This window comes from Alligator sinensis, unplaced genomic scaffold (assembly GCF_000455745.1).
Source record: "Alligator sinensis unplaced genomic scaffold, ASM45574v1 scaffold820_1, whole genome shotgun sequence".
Taxonomy (NCBI): Eukaryota; Metazoa; Chordata; order Crocodylia; family Alligatoridae; genus Alligator; species Alligator sinensis.
Window position 1 is genome coordinate 765,119 of NW_005842428.1, and position 20,664 is coordinate 785,782.

The 20,664-nt window shown below is 43.1% G+C and overlaps 1 protein-coding gene across 5 annotated transcripts in view; it reads left to right on the forward strand.

Annotated features, from left to right (window-relative positions):
• Positions 1 to 20,664, forward strand: part of FNDC3A (fibronectin type III domain containing 3A) — a 215,434-nt gene that overhangs the window by 37,044 nt on the left and 157,726 nt on the right. For 3 of the 5 annotated variants that reach the window (XM_025211750.1, XM_014522982.2, XM_025211752.1), the window contains one exon: positions 2,374 to 2,502. In XM_025211750.1, the coding sequence (XP_025067535.1) occupies positions 2,404 to 2,502 (99 nt within the window). In that variant the 5' untranslated portion in view covers positions 2,374 to 2,403. Of the gene's footprint in view, positions 1 to 851; positions 872 to 2,373; positions 2,503 to 20,664 lie in introns of those variants that run through there. The other 2 variants (XM_025211754.1, XM_025211749.1) reach the window with 2 other exon arrangements.

Genomic DNA, 20,664 nt, shown 5'->3' on the forward strand with positions numbered 1-20,664 from the left:
ACAGTCCATATCTTTTACTTATTTATCACTCTTCGCATGCTTGGTCTTATCTTCAGACTTTCAGTTATGATTTTGGCTGCTTAAAGTCACACAAAAAAAAACCAAAAAAAACCCTGGCACTTACTTTCAGTTCAGCACATCCCTGTACTGAGCACAGTGCATGTCCAAAAGAGGCATCCCATTAGTTTGACCTGACTCGTCCAATGTCTATATCAATCAGGAATTCAGCAGGGCTTTTTGGCGTTTTTATCCAATTAGCTGATAGAATTGCTGTCGCCACCTGCCCCGAGTGCAGTCCAGCCTAGCTCCCTACCAGGAAGAGCACAGCGCTGCTCCAGCCCGCAGCAGCAGCCTGCCCTCGCACCATGTACAGATCTGGGGCCACACATTTTTCCCCCCCCAGCCTCCCAGGGCATGCGTAACAGCGGGAGCCATACCCCCTGGATGAGCTGCTCACGACTCCATCCTGTGCCCCACTCCGGCTGGCCCCAGCCCTAGCCCTACTCCCTCCTCCACTGCTGGGGCCTCTATCTTAAGGAACTATGTTCATTTTTAAGTGGTTTTTACTCTTTCTTTTTTTTTTTTTTTTTATTGTCATCAACTTTAACCTGTGCGAATTAAATGCTACCCTTTTATTTGCTTGCTAAATTTAAAGTAATTTCATAAGTTGTTCACTTTACTCTAGTAACGTTTGTAGGAGAGCTGAGCCTGTGAGAACAGATGTCAATAAGGTTACATTTGTGTGTTAAACAGAATAATTGTGCTTTAATATTAAATAAAGCCTTTAAAATTATTCTTCACATCTTAAACCTGTATCTTTTGTTTTCATGAAGACTCTGCATGCCAAACTCCAGTCCACGATCTCAGCCTGGTAAGGTATAAACAAGTTGAAATGTTGATCTCCTGGTTATTTGTACTCAGTCAGCCAGATAAGTATCTCCAGATACTTAGTTTAGTTAGAACTTAGCTTTAAGGAGCCAAACATTACTAAGCCTTTTTTGTCAGTTCCCAAGCTATCTGATGGGATTTTCTCTTAATTCTAATAGACATTTTTGAAGTTTATTAAAATGAAATTATATAAAATACTGTGAATAGTAAACATCAGCCCTGTTTTTATCACTGTGTTAGAAGTTTACATCTTGGAAATATTAATCTGAGACTTCTGAAGGAGTAATTTTTCTGTCATCTTGCTACCTCTGCCTTGTAGTTGCTTGTTTTCATAAAATACAAGAATTCTAAATATTCCAAAATTACATCAATAAAATTTATATAGGAGATAAAACTGAATGTTTCACATGGTCACCGTAGGGTATAAAATATTGATACACAGATTTCTGCTTTTGAGCCACAAATGACTTTGCACATAAAATGTTATCGAAGTATGTGATTTAAAAATTACACGTGGGGTTTCTTTTTTGCAGTCATGAATAAAACGTGCACTCCACTCTCTCCATCACTGTTGACTAATATACTGTAGGGGTTTTTTTCTTCTGGCTTGTAACTTTATTGAATATACTCTTGTAATTAAAATAAAAAAATCTGATGTGCAACAATAGTGTGCAGCTTTATTTTATTAAATTAGTAATGCAAATTGGTGATAAGGCATCAGAATCACTACTGAGACCTCAAATTCTTTGGCTATCAAGGTTGATGTTAGATTGGCTTACATATGGTGTATTAGTTCTCTTTTACAGATGTATTTGTAAAGCATCTGTGCACTTTTCAAGCTTTTCTAGTATAATACAATGTTGATGGTGAGGATCAACTTGGGGATCTCTGAATTTTAAACCAATGAGCCTGTGTTGCCTAAGTTACAATCACTGAGCTAACAAAGCTGAGTTTAACAGACTCAAACCTTCATATGGTTCATCCACTAGCATGAAAGCCTCATGCCTCCTGAGGCTGGTGGGGCACAGTGACCTCCTGCAGGCATTGGTGGTGGTGGCGAGCAGAGACCGCCCGCAGGTGACCATGGTGATGTAGGCGGCAAGGGTGGGCGGAGCAGGGACCGCCTGCAGGTGGTCACAGTGCGGGGGAGAGGGTGGTGATCTACAACCGCACAGCGGTAGCCAATCTTAGGGGGGCATAGCCAATCTCAGGGGGTGCACATGCACCCGCATGCACCCCCTATGCATCGCCAGTGTCCACTAGAAAGGGTAAAATGTGACTAAGTATAACTTAGAGTAGCACTTCACAAAATTCTGAAAGCTATCTTTTAGGAAGTGTTCTTGTGAGGTGTGTTAAAGTGCATTTACTTTGGTAAGATTGTCTTTTTAATACTTAACACCGTTTTAGAAGATGCTACAAAGGGCTCTTTTTACTACTTCAAATATAAAATATATACACATCATATAACTGGTATTTTCTTTATAGGTGATCCTGTGAATTAATGTACTATCAATTATGGCTGAGCACCCACCGTTACTGGATACCACTCAGATTATAAATAGTGAAATTCCTCTTCTACCTGCTTCTATTGTTAGTGGGGATGGAGCACAACAGGTAAGAGTATTTCATTATCTTTGTTCTAGCTCTAGTACCAATAAACAAAATACTAATACTTCATCTGGACTACTGTATATAGTTCCGGCCATTCATGCTTAGGAAAGATTAAGCCAAACTAAACCAGGTACAGAGGAAAGTTCTTAGAAGGACTGGTGGAATGAAGATCCTGTCTTAGAGGAGAAGACTAAAATAACCTGGCTTTTTTTAATCTAGCAATATAGAAGCTGAGGGAAGCATACAATTGATGTCTATAAAAGCATTTGGGAGGTGCAGTTGTAAACACAAGGGATGGCTAAGATTATTTAAGGTAACGGACAATATTGGCACAAGCAGAAATGGGTATAAGTTGATGGTAAATAAACTTAGAAAAAAATTTCTAACTACTAGAGCAGTGAGATTTTGTAACAGCTTTCCAATAAGAATAGTAAGGCCCAAAATAATTGGTTTCAAGACAGAGTTTGATAAGTACCTGAACAGGATTATATTATACTAGCAAATTTGCCCATCAAGAATGATGGGCAGGCAGGGACACAGGCCCATGTCCGGTCCCCCCCACCTTCAGGTCTGGGTCCAGGCCCACTTCCCCCCCCCGTCCCATAGCTTGGCCAGGGCCCCAGTGAATGGAGCCCCGGCCAGGTCATGGGGCAATCAGAGCCCCACAGTTCATCCAGGGGCGCAGCCTGTGGCCCCCCAGCTTGAGGGCTGCAGCTGTGGGCTGTGCTCAGCCTCTGTCAATGCCTTGCTGCTGCTTCATTGACAGCAGCACAGTACCATGTGCCTCACTGCCCAGCCTGCCCAGCAGCAGGACTCGCATGGCTCTGTGCCATACTGCTGTCAATGCAGCGACAGCAAGGCATGGAGCAGAGGCTGAGCACAGCCCACAGCTGCAGCCCACCCTTGCCCTGTGCATAGACTGGGGGAACACAGCCCCCCTCCCCTTGGCTCCCCGTCACTGCATGCCTGGAGGAGCCACCAGGCTACAATTGCCCCACAACCCAGCCCGACTGGGGCCCAGTCACCATGAACGGGGACCCAGCTGAGCTGGGTCGTGGGGCAATCAGAGTCCAGCGGCTTGTCCAGGGGTGCAGCACCAGGGAGCCAAGCAGTGCCAGTGAGGCACAAAGGCACAGAGCAGAGACAGAGCCCAGCCCACCCCCCCCCGCCCCACCTCCTACTGCTCCACCCTGCACTGCCTTTCAGGAAGGGCAGGGGTGAAGCTTGCTGTAGCCACCACCCTGTGCCCCTCACTGCCCCTGCTCGGTGTCCAGCTGCATGCAACCACCCCCACCTTCCCTCCTCACTTCCCCTCCCTAGGCGGAGTTGGTCAGGGCCAGAGAGCAGGGCAGGTGGTCGGGGGCATGGTCTGCCAGGGCAGGGCGCACTGCTGCGGGGTTGCACGCCATGCCATGCCACATCCACTTCCCTCCGCTCTGCCTCCTGCTCCCTGCTGTGGTCTGTGGGTGTGCCATACCTCCCAACAACAGGCAGCAGGGAGCAGAAGGCGACGGGGTGGGAAGCAGGCATGGCACGGTGTGCTGCGCCACATGGCCACACCCTCCGGCAGGCAGCGCACTGAATCCCATGGTAGGAGGTGTTCCACGCAGCCACAGCCCACTGCAGGGAGCGCCCTGTGACAGGGGGTACGCTGTGCCCTATGGCAGACAATGCACCATGCGGCCATGGGTTGTGCACCATGCTGCGCCACATTGTGCTCCTGACCGCCTCTGCTGCCTCATGTCTTTATGTTATGGCCTGGGCCAGCCAATCGCATTACAAACAGACAGACTAAGGCTTTTATTATATTAGAATTCCTGCCTTTAGGACCACGGGAGTGGACTCAGTGATCCATGAGATTTCTTCCAGTCCCGTGTCGTATGAAATTTATGCAAAAATTTGCTATGTGGGAAATGTGACACTTTAATAACTGTCCTTTTGTTGATGGGTCACTGACAATGCCCTTGTTTCCCTGCTTTACCAGTGGTAAACTAGATTGTTTTTGATGTTTCGGCCATTGTGCTTGGTGGTTCATGCAGTTTTAAAAATAGGCTAGATATGGGATTCTCAGTCAGGGTGCTGTAAGATGCTTTCAAGGCTGCCACAGGATGCCAAACACTGTGAGGTGTGCAAACTAATTCATAAGCCAAACTCAGCATTTCAAATAATCCATAGTGTTAAATATGCTAACCTGTTGTGATCAGAGTTCTTTGCAAAAGAAAAAATGCTCTATTTTCCATAGTAAAAGAAAACAGCTGAAAACTAGGAGCTAACAGTTGGAGGGGTGCCTTGAATCCAAAAAGGTTGAAAAACCTCTAGGCTAGACAGATGCCTGTCTAAGATAGTTTAGATAGGGAAGGTCCCATCTTGACGAAGGTTGGACTAGATGAGCTGTTGAGGTCCCTTCTAGTTCTACCTTTCTGTGATCCTATTATTTGAAAATCTTCCTACTATGAAAAATACCTAAATGCTCTTTAGCAGAGATGATGAAAATCGTAGGCAAGACAATCCTGATATCTCTGTGACTGAGCGCAGATTTAAGGTATATTGTCTTTTGATTTGCAGTTAGCACCTGTGTACTCCAGATAGATACTAGATCCCAGTCTTTGCCTTTGAAACCTTTGCTTACCTACAGAGTGGAAATATTGATCCAAATTATTTTTTGATATTTTAGATGGAAGCCAGTTAGAATTTATATTACCCATCTTCCTCCCCTGCTTCTGACTTCCTCTTTTGGGCACAATACTGATTTTTATTTTTTTGGGTCTTATTTTTTGGCTTGTTTTTTCTTCGCATAAGTTACCCCTCTTCATCTAGCTCGAGAAATGTCTGAAAATTCTGCCTTTTCGCACAGCTTGTTCAGGGATAGACTCCAGTATTCAGAGGAATCTGCATTTGAGTGTGTTTTTAGGGAATTTCATTAAAGAGAAGCATATTCCAGACCCTTCTCTATTAAGAGGGATTAGGAGTGAAAGAGGAAGAAAAAAATTAAACACAGAGACCACTTAGAATTTGAACCATGAACCACAGTAAAAATTAAAGAAGAAATGTTTTGCAGTTCATACAGTAGCTATCCTTAAAGGGCAGTCACACCAAAAAGTTGAATATAACTCTTCAAATTTTACATTTCACAGGTTTAGTAAATAAAAAGTCTACAAAAGGTGTCAATCCTCTTGATTTTTTTTCAAGTAATATAGTCAGTTAGAAAGATAATTTATTTTTTAATTTTACAATAGCTCAAAATTACAACAGACCTGGCTACAAATTAGTTTTCCACAAAGATTAAGAAATCTTATACTATGAATTGATCTTATTATCCTTTTTTCCTCTGCATGTAATACATGACTCCTTTAAAGAATTTGCAAATGCATTTATTCATGATGTCTGGGACCATTACGGGAAGCATTTAATACTTGTAGCAATTTAGAAACCAGCATAGACTAAATGAAAAATGCTTTTATGTCTGGAAGTTTCAGAAGTCAGAATATTTATAACTAAAGGCAATATTCCATCAGTAGCTCGCCCACTTGACACCTGTGGTCAGACACTAGGTGGTTCTGCATATTTGATTTGATTTTTGGAATATATTCTTTAATTCTTAAAACTTTTTTATGGTACTGTAAGTGTATGTGCTCTTTCTTTATATGCAGCACTGTCTGTCTTTTTTTAGATAAATATGACATCTCATAGCTTTAGCTGTAAACTTCATCGATGCCATGTGACAGCATATGTTTCAATATAAGCATATGTTTTAGTCCAGCCCTGTGGATAAGTTGGACATTTGTCCAGGGAAAAATGCCTTTTTCCTGCCTTAAACAATGAGCATACAGGCATTCAAACCTAGTGCTTCTGCCACAAACCACTAGCTCTTTCCAAGAGTAATTTCCCTGTTCTTTTCTACCACCACTTGTAATGACCGTATGCTTACTTGTAGTGTAAAAGGGTTCCTGTCACCAGTACCCCACAGTCCCTGGCTCTTCCTTTTCTCCTGCCTGGTAGCTCACCCAGCACTGAGCTGTCAAGGCACCCAGTGATGCTTCCTTCTTCCCAGTCTTAGATTGAGGGGACTGGACATGGATTGACCAAGGGGGCAGCTGATCAGTGGCACCTGGAGGGCTAATCCCTGCCTGATCAGTGGGACTGAGCATGGGGGCTGTGTCCCAGCTGCAGGACCAACACAAGTCCAGCTTTTTTGGCTGGTATGGTTGCTCCTTGGCTGATGTTCTGGCTGGAGGGGTCTGCCCCCACACCCTCATAGCTGCTAAAGCCTGCCTGTGCCGTGACGGCTGAGAGAGGCCACATGCTTATAGCTAGAACGCCTGCAAGTGTTAGTGCCCAGCCTTAGGCCCAGGGAACAGTCCAGTTCTGCAGGTTTTGGGGGAGGCAGCAATCAAAGCTATCCCCCTGCCCTACAGAAACCTCAGGAATAGCCTTGCTTCCCCACCACCCTTTAAATATTATCATGTTTTCTGGTACTGCTTAAAGTGTAGCCCCTTTGATACCACCAGAGAACCCGATTGCTTTTCAAAGGGCAGTGGAAAGCCACGCTGCCCTTTAAACAGCACCCTTTAAAGAGTTCAAAGGGTAGCTTCTAGTGCTGCTCTGCTGTGGACTGTTTTACAGCCCCAGTTGCTGGTCTTCGGATGGATGGATGGAAGTGGTGTTTCACTTCAATCATGGACAAATGTGGATTTGGGGTTACTTTTTTTTTTTTTTTTTTTTTTTTTTTTTAACTGGAAATTGGGGATTTTTTTAAATTGGAGAAAACCAGGATCCCTGGTTATAACTGACATAGGATGTCAGGTTGCAGTTTGTGGAAGTGAATAAACTTTCAGATCTAGAATGAAATCCATGGTAATTGAAACTGAGCCTTTGAATTGAATGAAGCATCATTAGTGCATCATAAATATCTTTAAAATATGCCAACCAGACATTTGGGATTGAGGATCCTGTGGAATCAAGGTTTTTATTTTGCAAATAGTTCTAACTAATTTAAATGTAGCATCTATCACATTTGTCAAAGGTAATTGGATAATTTTCCACGAAACAGATTTGTTGAAAAATGCTCTTCTCTTGCCAAACTTCTAGGCTTGCTGCAGTGGAGTGGAAGGGTTTGGGACCCACAGTTCTAACTGCTTCTCAAATTCTAGCTGTGCAGGAGAAGGCCCAGGAAACATAGGCTCACTGGACTTCTTGCCATGAAGCTGAAACTTGAAGTATAGCAGTCCTAAGACAGGTGCTTGGAGTCCACAGCTCTAGTGCAGCTCCACCCTGTGGACTGCCCCAGGACTGAGGACCATGTTTCTCTGGTCCCCCATCCCACCAAATATAGAAAGACCAATTTTCTCATAAACCATTATCCTGATCTGCTTTGCCTGTATTAGTCAGCCTAAAACAGAAAATCTATCATTGCTAGAAAATCATGTATTCAGCTGGAGAATGTTGAGCTTGTTTAGTATAAGTACCATGTGAACATGTGCTCTTAGACCCTTCTCAACTGGGAAATATTTGAATTAAATAGTACATTATCAGGTCAAGATCATATTTTTGCTACAATTTCATCTTTAAGATGTAAGGTTTAATATTTAAAGCTGTACAGTGAGTGGAAAGAATCAAAAGAATTCCATACTTCATTTTAAACAGTCTACATTTAGTAACCAAAAGGCCTCTATATATATATATATAATTTTTTTTTAAAGGTAAATTCTTTGTTTAAACATGTAGCGTTAACAGCCATTACATAGAGGAGGTTACTACATTTGTGTTGTGAATTCTAGTTTTGACTCCCTCTTTCTGAACAGCATGCGTAGATTATCATGCTCCAGCTTGCTTTGTTTGTTCTTGTCTTGCTGGTTAAAATCAAGTCAAGAACCTACATATGTTTCATTACTCTGTTTTAATAAGAGAATAAAATTTATGCTTTTAAAAGTCAAGGCTAGCAACTGCGAAAAACAGTTTTGCGTATCTAATTTTCCCTTGCCTTGCTGTGTTCTCCACCCAGTTCAATGTTCTTTCATAAAAGCTTTCATAAACCACAACTGCTTCCAAGGTCGTAATACCTCAGAATATTGCTAAGCCAACTGTTAAGTAATACTTTACTTCCTGTTCTTTGGATATCTTCATCAAAGAAGGCTTCGTTAGTAGACAGCAGAAACAAATGTCAGTGGAGACATTAGGAGAAGGGACATGCTAGATCTCTCTTCCTTTCCCTTAAAGTTCAGATCACCCAATGGAGTTTGAGGGATGAGAACCTAATTAAAACATTGAAGATACCTCCTGTTCTGTGAGCATGGATATAAATATCTTCATCCTTCAGTCAGCCTCCTTCCTGTGTTGCAGTCTTAGCCCACCAATGTCCATACTTCCAAAATGGTTAGCAGTAGGGAAACAGTGAGGGACCACTGCCTTCTATCTCACTTTTTTTTTTTTTTTTTTTTTTTTTTTTTTTTTTTTAAGAGTTACTATATGAAGAAAATTCCTTTTGGGTTACCCAGGAAAAGTGTCTATAATCTTCCCACATATAAAGGGAGCCTTAGTTTCTCTGAAGGATATGAGTACTCCATTATAAAGGGGTATTTGAGCTGAAAGACTCGTGTAACAGAAAATGTAATACAACAGTCCTAGCTCCAAAGCCTTCATAAATACTCACCTGTTTTTCTTCAGCTGTGTCTTCCTGGAAAGGATGATTAAAAGTAGCACAGAGGGAACCAAGTTTTAAGATGAGATAATTTTGCAAAAGATTTACCTATCTTTTTTCCTTCAAGTGCTTGTCCATATACACTCTCTCCACCTTGGGTGCTTAGGTGCCTTAAGTAGCTGAGGTCAGAGAGAGTTTGTTTTTTGTTGTTGTTGTTCTAGCTGTACAGTGCACAAATTCCTTGACTCTTCTTGTGTTCTGCATAAAGAGCGGTCTAGCTGGAGCTGGCAGGACTGACAGATCTGGGCTGCTGGCAAAGCTATGGAAAACAATAGACCTGCCTAACCTGACTGGATTTTCAAATTGTTCAGCACAGTGAAACAAAACAGTAGGACTGGAGATATCAGCAGTGTTGTATGGGACAATCTTCCAGGAGGCTACTGAAGTATACCATGTCTTTAAGGAGCAGCCAACACTGGTGTTTGAAGTTCTGAGTGTAGAGGGGAAGTCAGTACTGAAGTGGCAGACCTGTGATGATTATCAGGGATCCTGGTTTTCTCTGATTTTAAAAAAAATCCCCAATTTTTGGTTAAAAAAAAAGTAACCCCAAATCCACGTTTGTCCATGACTGAAGTGAAACATCACTAATGTATAGATATCTTAGTGGGTGGCTATGGGCCACACACATAGATGTCTATATTAGTGATGTTTCATTTCAATTGTGGACAAATGTGAATTTGGGGTTACTTTTTTTAACCAAAAATTGGGGATTTTTTTTCTTAAATCAGAGAAAACCAGGATCCCTGATAATTGGATAAGTGAGAACCTTGAGTGCTCTTTCTTGTACTCCCTAAGCAATGATGAGATGTACTCTGTAGAATTGGTTGTTGGTTCCAGGATGCTTATGAGCTTCTTTGGGTTTTGACTGGCACTGAAATATCAGAGTGGTTGGGAAAAGGAGAGGATGAAATACCCAGTGAGGGCAATTTTTTTTTTTTTAATTATCTCTAGGTGTGTCTGCTAGATATAGATTTTTCTGAAGCCAGTATTGAGGGCAGCCTTCTCAAAAAAAAAAAAAAAACCCTTGCAGAGTCTTGTGTCCAGCCAAGTCTAGTTTTTTGGGGTCAGAGGTCAACTGTAAAAATTTACTTAAGAGATGATCTGGAATCTGGTTTAACACTTCTTCCTGGTCCAGGAAGTAAACAACAGTGGAGTTTCCAGGGATGTAAGGGACTCCCTTAAACAGTTTGAGCATTAATATGCTCATTAATTGTAAGCATGAAGCCATCTCAGAGCTTGAATCCTGATGGAAATATTGTTGAGAGAGAGAGTGGCCTGATCACAGTGCAGTCAATGAGACCCTCAAGCTATATGAGGAGCATATGCAGCTAGGGCAAAAAAAAAAAGTCTACAAGTTAAGTACTTCAGGTATATGTGCACCCACAGTGGAATGTACATGTGGGCAAGCATTCAAAGAAGAAAAAGATAGGTAAATCTTTTGTGCAGCTGCCTTAAATTCTTTCCCCTTGAGGGAATGCACTAATTTTAATTCTTTGTAGGCAAAGATAGCTGAAGGAAAACAGGTGGGCATTTTTTTTAAGTCATCTGAGCCAGGAAGGCTGCTTCGTATTTTCCCTTGGATGCGTCTTGCAGCTTTTTAACTAAAAAGGTTGTGATAAAGAGGATGGCATTAATTTCTGTTGAGTATATACAGACATAACAATTGTATTGATGGTAAAGGACACTGATACAAGCTGTTACAATACAAATGTTGTGTCTGCACCATTATATTGCAGGGGTTTTCAGCCTTTTTTAATAAGTGTACCCCTAGTTAGGGTGGGGAGCAGCCGGATGCCAAGCCTGTGGGGTGGAGAAGCAAGCGGCCAGACGCTGAGTGGGAGGTAGGATGGCACCGCGTCTGTGTGGCCCTGCTCTTGCCCTGCCTCAGCCCTGCTCCTGTGAGGCAACAGCATGGAGTGGCAGCACTCCGTCCCTGCCTGCCCCCATGTGCCTTCTGGGACCTTTCAAAGTACCCCAGGTTGACAACCCCTGCTATAGTGAGGTGAGTGTAGCAAAATCGCTCCAACTTTAATGCTACCTCATTCAGGGTCAAAATTCATTCCATTTGGCTTGCTTGTATCAAGCACATAGCTGTGATAGTTTAGTGCCTCAGGGAAGGGACCAGGGCTGTGCTGCAACAACAAGGATCAGGCGCCTTGCAGCTCCCCTGCTGTCTCTGAAGTTGCAGGTGTTTTTGCCACTCTGCCCAAAAATGTTGCTGAACCCTGATCTAAACTAAGACAATGGGCTCTTATCCCATTACTTGGATTAGCTTTTTTTTAAAACCCTCTTTTGTCCCTCAGTGAGTTAACTGTTTTGCTTTTCTCTTCTATTTACCTTGCCTCTCCCAGGAGTGTCCCTTCTTTTTTCTTTTCTGTCTCTACCCTTTGTATTCTAAACACTGCTGTTTAGAAGCTCTGCTTCCTGCTCTGTTTCCATCCAGGAAGAGCACACACCAACTGCTGAAACTTCCTTAGCCTGACGAAGGGTTTTTGAACCCGAAAGCTTGCTTAATAACTATTCTCCAACCATTTGGGTTGGCCTAATAAATGATATCAAATTCACCCAAGGAACCTTGTCTGCTTCCTGCAGTACCTTCTCAGCATCCGATAAAGTAAGCTGCTGCATACGAAAGCTTCTGCACCTCTGATTTAGTTAAGGCAGATTTACTTCTTACAGACTATCTTCTAAGGTACTGAGGTCTGTTTTCAAGTTTGCAGATTTTCTATCTGTATACTATACCTTCCTCTAGCAAGGTATGGCATCCTTGTTCTGCCCACTGCCCCTTACTTTTAGCATGTTGTAGAGTTTTTGGCATGGTGTTTTGTCTGTTGTCATTTAGTGCTTGCTAAAGCATATACTAAATTACTGTGCAGTAACTGCTAGTACTGCACTGTCCTGATGCTGCACGGGTTGCTTCTGACTACTGCGCAGTAGCAGCGGTGTCACAGTTCGTGCCTGCTGACGCTACATTGCCGTAGAGATGAGCTACACTGCCATCTATAGCTTGTTGCTATGGCAGCAGTGTCATGTGTAGATATGCCCAATAAATAAGGAAGGAATATGGAGTTAGCAGACAAATATGGGAGGGATTGGAGTGGGATTATATTGTGATTGAATCCGCTTTAGATAAAAGTTCCAAAAAGTCCCGCTGAAGTGCTCGATCTATACAGATGCTGGGGAGCTGGGTCAAACTAAGGCATTTCTTCTTCTGGTAAATTTGGGGGGGGGGTTGGTTGGTCTTGTCCACACCCGCTCCACCCCCATCTGTCAGTGCCCATAGTCGCCTGTTAATATAGGTGACCTGGGAAACCCCTTCCAGTCCCACATTACTGTTCCTCTTTAGTGGCAACTACAGGTGCATTGGTACATATCGTATCGGCACCGATTTTTTTTTTTTTTTAATTGACATTATTGGCAATCAACTTCTCTGGCTGATGTTGCCAATAAACGTCACCTGGTAGCTTGGAGAGCAGCATCTGGCCAGTAAGTCTGGGGGAGTGTGGGTGGGGGCATATCGAGGTCCCCGTGGTGAAGGAGGGAGTGGGACAAGGGCAGGTGCTTGGCTCATCCGGGGGCCAGGGAGGGGGGCAGCACCCGCCATTGCATGCATCACTGGGGGAGGCATGGCAGGCACGTGGCCCCTGGATCTGTGTACAGAGTGAGGGTAGGCTGCCTGCTGCAGGCCCAGACCCAGGGGCTGCGCCAACCTCTTCCTGGCAGTAGGGGAGCTGGGGGTGGAGTGGGCAGGGGCATGGTGGGTGGTGGCAGTTTTGGGAGGGGGACCTATGGGGTGATGGTACGGCAAATTTTGGGATGGCTGTAGCCCCCTTGCCCCACGTGGCCCAAGTGCAGCCCTAGCCCAGCCCAGCCTCCCCATTGAGAAGAAGCTGACACACTACCTGGCCCCGAGCCCACAGCGGCAGCCCACCCTCACCCCACATGTAGATCTGGAGGATGCATGCTCCCTCAGGATGCACACAGCAGCAGAAGCTGCCTCCTTTCTCCCCCCCTCCCTCCCCCCGGTCCTGCAGCCCCTGGATGAGGTGTCTGCAGCTCTGTCAAGTGCTTTGCCCAGCCTCACTCCCTCCCTCACTGCGGGGGTCTTGACTTGTCCCCCCCATGCCCCTTCTCCTAACAGACTTACTAGCCAGATGCTGCTCTCCAAGCTGCCGGGCTGCATATCAGCAATTGGATTGATATCAGTCGATATGGCTGGTCAATAGTTGGCCATCGGTATCGGCCCAAAAAATCTTTATTGGTGCACCCGTAGTGGCACTTGTGGATGGTGAAAAGTTGAAAAGCTCTGTAACACCCAAAAGATAAGGTGACAAAGAGTTTGGATTTACTGCAAAGGAAGTTGTTTTTTATTACAACTTCAAGTTGCCAGTTAACAGGCATGGATTTAAAAAGCTGAATGTGCCTTGCCTGGACTGTCAGACTGACTTGTTGCTGATCTTTTCCTCGTTGTTAAGTTTGTAACAAACCACATCCAGAAGGTCTTTTTTGGCCGTGCGTTTGGAAAGCTTACATACAAGTAAACAACAGATGATATTTGCCGAGTATTCTTGGAAGAAGTTAGTAAAGCTGGTCAGTCAGGCTCAGAACACCCCCCCTGCCTTTTATCAAAGTTTTACAGGAAAGCAGCTGTTTCTTTATCAGTACATTGTGTTCTAAATGAGATACCAGATTTTCCACAAAGGAAAATGTAGCAGTTTTTCAGAGGAGAAAGATTATGGAGAAGCCTCCCAGCTATGATTTCCCTGCATGATAGGTCTGCAGACTGCTCTGAAGAAGCTAGCACTTTTTATCCTCATTAAAATAAACTAGATGTGGCAGTTTGTTTGGGGTCTGATGAATTTGTTTGAACAATTATTACAGTTCTCAAAGTCTAAATGGAGGAATCTACTTAAACAAATAACTAATGAAAACTTAATCCTTTATCCTGTTTCTGGTTAAAAATAAATAAAACCATAACCCCCCACCCATTTGCTTTTATTTTTTTTTTTTTTTTTAGTTAGTATGGAGAAAAGTCTATTTAAATAAAAACAATCAATGGTTTTTTAAATTTTATTTAAATTTTATTAAGTTGACATTTTAAATGTCTTTTTTAAAGAAAAAATTAAAGTTACTCTATTATTAAGCTTTGTTGACAATTAAATTGACTAAAATTTAAAATTAATATTTAAACAGGTAGTTGTTTAAAGAGAGACTACTGACTTGATGGAAGTTACTTGCTAAGCATCTGGAATAAGTGTTTGTTGGAATACTAAATCAGCTTCTAATAGCTGTAGCCTCTTCTGCAGGTACAGAGAGAGACTGTTTCCTTCAGTTCATTTAACTAGTTCAATTTAATGAGTAGTTCATTCAAAGTTGAAAAACCAATTAAGGTTACAAAAACCAGGAAAGCTTGGGGTTTTTTCTCTTTCTCATCCATGAATTAAAATGAAATATAAGAGAATGAGACCTTGTAGTTCTAAAAATTTAAGACACAGTAACCAGCAATAATCAGTTCAGTTCACTAACTACTGGCTCTTCTACTTCCTTTGTAGAAAAATCAGTTTTTTAAATGCAGCATATATTTTATAATTGATTTTTTGTTTCTTATGTATCCAGCACATTTTAAGATGTTATTTCACTAACTAAATAAGGCTTAAAATATTGTTTTGGTTCATTTTAATGTATTGCCAGATCCCATCCAAATGGAGCTTCTCACAAATCATTGTTAAAACAAGCTAACCTAGTTTTAAAAAGGCATCATATTTTTGTATCTTAGAAAAGGGTATATTCAAATTAAGAATCTGAATGAGAAAATGTTAAGCTATTTAATTTGATTAATGATCAGTCCTTCTCATACTGACAGTATGAATTGGCTGGAGCTTCAATTTAGTACCTCCTGGCTTGATGTGCTACATTTTTGTATAGCTACCATTTTGTTATGAGTGGATCTAAATCCTGAGCCTGTTTTATTTCCAAGCCAGCTGGATCTAGGTACAACAGAGTGGGCACGTCTACACATGTGCTGACTGTGCAGTTGTTAATGCATGGTAACTGCTGGTACTGCATAGCCCACTGACTTTACTGCATAGCCCATTTCTGACTTTACTGCGTAATGGCTCATTGCTACTGCACAGTAGCAGCAGCATCACAGTTCGTGCCTGCTGACGCTACATCACCATAGCAATGAGCTACGTTGCAGTCTAGCGTGTCGCTATGGCAACATAGCATCTTGTATAGATATACCCAGCAAGGAAGGAAGGAACATGGAGTTAGCAGACAAATATTTTAACCATAGAAACTTTACCCTGGTAAAGAAGACAAGGTTCTTTGGGTGAATCTGATATCTTTTATTAGAGCAACTTACATGGTTGGAAAAAATATGTCCTTAGACCAACACGGCTACAACCTACACCCTGGTAAAAAGTTACAGATATTTTGAAAATAGATCTGGACAAGTTGGAGAGTCCAGTGGAGGGCAACAAAAATGGTTAGGGGGCTGGGGCACACGGCTTGAGAGGCTAAGGGAACTGCACTTATTTAGTCTGGAGAAGAGAAGACTGATACTTGAAGGGGGGTTCCAAAGAGGACGGAGCGGGACTGTTCTCAGTGGTGACAGATGACAGACCAAGGAGCAATGGTCTCAAGTTGCAGCAAGGGAAGTTTAGGTTGGATATTAAGGAAAAAAAAAAAACCTTTTCCTCTAGGATTGTGGTGAAGCACTGGAATTGGTTACCTAGAGAGGGGTGGAATCTCCATCCTTGGAGGGTTTTTAAGGCCCCTTTTTACAACTCAACAAAGCCTTAGCTGGAATGATCTAGTTAGAGATGGTTCTGCTTTAAGCAGGAGATTGAACTAGATGACCTCTAGGATGAGGTCCCTTCCAACCCTTAATATTCTATGATTCAGGCTGGACAGAGTCTGTGCAGCCTTGGCACTCTGCAGAATTGTCAAGTTGTCAAGACAACCATAAAGGCATATTTCTCCAGGGAGAAGCAGGCTCAGGTTTATGGATGCACTGTCAGAGAAATGGGCTGGGAGTTCATCTTTCCCCATCCACTCAAAAATAGAGAAGAAAATATAAGATAAGGAAAAAAACCCAAACATTCTAGTAGTTTATTGCTGGCTGTGCTTTTCCAGCCTGATCATATTGAGAAAATGGCCTTCTATTTCTGTTGTCTAATCAAACCAAGCCCTACTGAAGCTGGTTGAATAGAAAGAAGAAAAATTCTAAGGAAAGAGTGATTTGAAACTACATCAGGAAGGTATCTACCATGGTTGCATTTAAATTGAGTCAGAATACCATTTTAGTATTGATACTGAGCTAAAAATATGAGGAGGAAAAGAAGATTCAGAAGCCATAAATATATATAATTCCTTTGAGCCATTTCTAAATCAAACTGCATCTATTAAGGTATCACAATCATCACAGCTTGTATATTTTTTCATAGGAGCAAGAAGATTATTCCAGACTTACCAAGCTTAACACTTTATTTTGTTTCTCTCAATTTTTTTTTTCTAATTGGGATATCAGTTGGAACTGTCATTCCTTACGGAGCATGGTGTATGTACTGATGAGTTCTTTGGCTGTTGAGTCTGCTGCACAGGTAGGGTACACCCATGCACCAGCAATGCTTTAAATCCAAGCAGCAGATTCTTTCCTTCTGTGGTGCCGGTCATAACAAAACTCAATCCAGTCCTCCTCACAGTGCCTTGCTTTATCTGCAAATTGACTCCACCAACCATTCTTCACTCCTTTCCTGTTCATCCACGGAAATTCCAAAGGATGCTAAGTCCATCTTTGCAAGCACCCTAAAATCTGTGCAGCAGTCTGCCTCTTTTTCTAGACCATGTGCAACCTTTAGAGTATAGCACATTCCTTGGATAATTGGGATAACTGCTATAAAAAAAGGCATCAACATTTTTGAGATTTCTGAAAAACTCCATCATTGAATTTTCAGAATGACATCAGTGTTCAGTCATGACTATTATAAACAGAATTTTTATAACAATAAAGTAAAAGCACTATCCCTGCGCTGCACTCTAGGTTTTATACTGAAACATCTGAAGTACAACTTTCACTGCAGAGAACAGGTAGCAGGCTACTGCTTCCTCAACTAGCTTTGAAGACAAGCCCCAGAAGCAGTTGTTTTATGAACTAGCACAGCAGTTGCCAACGTGTAGCCCGTGGGCTGAATCCAGACATGCAGAGGCAGTGGATCCCATCCCATGGAGCTGGGGGTCTTTGGTAGTGTTCAACAGCAGGTGGCTTTGGCTGTGCTGCCCACCCCCAATAGGGATCTTCACCTGTGATGTGGCCACCTGGCAAGGAGAAGCAGCAGCAGCAGCTAAGTCCTAGCACCAGTCTGCTTCTGATCCAAGCTGGGTCATTTCAGCCCCCTGTCACAAAAAGGTTGTTGACTGCTGAAGTAAAAGCATGCTGGCCTTCTCTGCTGCAGCTGCTTAGCAATGCCTCTACTGGCAAGTTGTTGCGTTGCAGAGGAATTAAAAGGAAGAATATCTCTGGCTGTTGTTTCAGTCTGGTTCTCTGGCCCATGGTAGCCCATAGGAAAAACACGATGGGAATTCAAATGTCTCTTGAAACCTAGGGAAACCAGTTAAAGAATAAGTTGTAGTTCGCTTACCTTTTGAAATATTCAACCCTCAAGCTGAAACGGTTGGAAACACTGTTGTGCAGAACTGTTGTCAATATCATTGCCTTCAGTTTCTGTGCCAGAGGACTGTCAGGTTACCAGCATAACACCTATCTTTTTTTTTTTTTTTTTTGAAAAGTGGGGGTGTGGCGAGGGGGCTTTGGAGGTGATCCTGGGAACTGTAGGCCAATGAGTCTCACTTCCGTCCCTGGCAAGTTTAATAGAATTTATAATAAAGAATAAAATCAGTAGTCACATAAACAAATATGATCTGCAGGGGAAGAGCAATTCTGGTTTTTATAAAGGGAAATTCATCCTCACCGGTCTGCTGGAGTTCTTTGAGGGTGTTAACAAGTGTGTGGACAAGAGGGGTCCAGTTGACATAATATATTTGGACTTTTAAAAAGCATTCAACAAGGTCCCTCACCAAAGGCTTTTCAAAATAAAACTGTTATAGGATTAGAGGGAAGGTTCTTTCATGAAGTGAGAGCTGGTTAAAAGATAGGAAGCAAAGGGTAGGGGCTAAATGGTCACTTTTCAGGATGGAGCAAGATCAATAGTGGGATCCTGCAGGGATCTGTGTTGCGCTGAGTTTTGTTCAACATTTTCATCAATGGTCTGAAAAAAGGGGGTGGACAGTGACATTGCCAGGTTTGCAGATGATACCAAATTATTCCCAGGTAGTCAAATCCCAAGCTGACAGAGAAGAGCTGCAGAAAGATCTCACCAAGCAAAGTGAGTGGGCAAAATAATGGCAGATGAACTTTAGTGTCAGTAAGTGCAAGGTAATACACATGGGAAAAATAACATCAACTTGTATGTATACAAGAGTGGGTTATGAGCTAGCTGTTATGACTCGGGAGAGAAACCTTGGGTAGCGTAAACAGTTCTTTAAAAATGTCAGCTCAGTGTACAGTGGCAACCAGAAAAAAAAAACAATAAAGGGAAGAAGGGAACTGGGGTTGGGGGAGGACAGCATCATGCCATTATACAAATCCACAGTGTGCCTGTATCTTGATTGCTGTGTACAGTTCCGGTCTCTGCATCTCCAAAAGGAGGTAGTAGAACTAGAAAAGGTACAAAGGGCAACCAAAATGACCTGGGGTATGGAGCAGTTGCTATACCAGGTGAGGCTGAAAAAGGCTGGGACTCTTTAGTCGGGAAATGAGAAGGCTGAGGGGGGCATATGATCAAAGTCTATAATATCATGAAGGGTGTAGACCAATTGAACAGGGAACTGTTACTCACCATGTCCCAGAATACTGAAACTAGGGGGTACCCACTGAAATTAGTGGGAGACGGGTTTAAAACTTAACAAGTATTTTTTTTTTTTTTACACAACACATAGTTAACTTGTGGAATTCAGTGCCACAGGAGGTAGTAGAGGCAGATTATATAGCCAGGTTCAAAAAGGGACTGGACAAATTCATGGATGATAGAGTTATGTGTAATAGCTGTTGAACAGGCTATTGATAATAGCTATTGAACAGAACAGTGGAAGATGTTTCCTCTGGCATCTCTAAATCAATAATGGTGGATGCCATGGAATAAAATGAGTAGGGGCTAGATCACTCTAGTTATATCCAGTTCAGTGCTCTTCCTTTAAAGCATCCAGTTCTGCCACTGTTGGAGATGAGATGCTGGGTTAGAAGGACCAGCATTCTGACCCAGTATGACATTTCTTAGATGTTTATGCCTTCTTCTCATGTACTCACTTTCTCAGTGAGTGAGTGCCAAACTGGCTAATGCAACTTTAGAAATAATCAGATATTGAAGAAGAGCGGCAAAGTATATTCTATTAGATAAATCATGGGACTGTAATTCATGCCGCCTAGGTTCTGTTCTTACCTTTGCAGTTGACTTGTGTGAGTTTGGACAAATCTTCAACTTCTTCCTGCCTCGGTTTCTTCACCTATACCATTAATATATTTTCATACTGCTGGGTCATAAGCAGGGATCTGGGTTTTCCATTTGCAATGGAGAAATGCGATAAAACCCAGATTTTTCTCATTTTAAGGAGAAAAACCCAGCTTTTCTCCTTTTAAGGAGAAAAATGCAGGAAACCGTGGGTTTCTCCTTGCAGGCTGGCAGAGTTCCAGCCTGCAAGGGGATGGGGGGAGCGGGAGGAGGGTGATCAGCAGGGAGTGCCATGTGCATGTGTGCACATACACATGCACATGGCTACCAGACAGCCTGGAAGAACAGCTCTTGCAGGTAAGTCGGGGGGAAGGGCGGGGGGTGTTGCTGCCCAGCTGGGGCAGTACACGGGGCTTGGGGCCCAGGACTGGAATGTGCAGCCACAGAGTCTGGGTGGGGAGCAGGATGGGACTGCAAGTGGCTCATCTGGGGGATGGGGGGGAGGGCATGTGCCCCCAGTTCTGTACATGGGGTCGAGGTGGGCTGCCCGCTGTGGGCTTGAGCACCCTGCCGTGCTAACCTCCCCCCAGGGCCTCCATGGCCCAGTGTGTGGGACGTGGCACAGTAAGGTAGAGCAGAGTGGGGAAGATTGGTGCTGTCACCACAAGCCCTGTGGTGCCCTGGAAAGGTGCCCCCCCCCCCCCCACCCGGCAGCAATGGGGGGGGGAGACAGGGTTGTGCCGACGAATATACCTCCTCTGCTCATGCTTGTAGGGAGGCAGTTAGACGGGCCAAAGCTACCATGGAGCTCAGGATGGCATCCCAAGTAAAGGACAACAAGAAATTGTTTTTTAGATATATAGGGAGTAAAAGGAAGGCCCAGGGAGGAATAGGACCCCTGCTAAATGGGCAGAAACAATTGGTGACGGACAGGGGGGACAAGGCTGAACTCCTCAACAA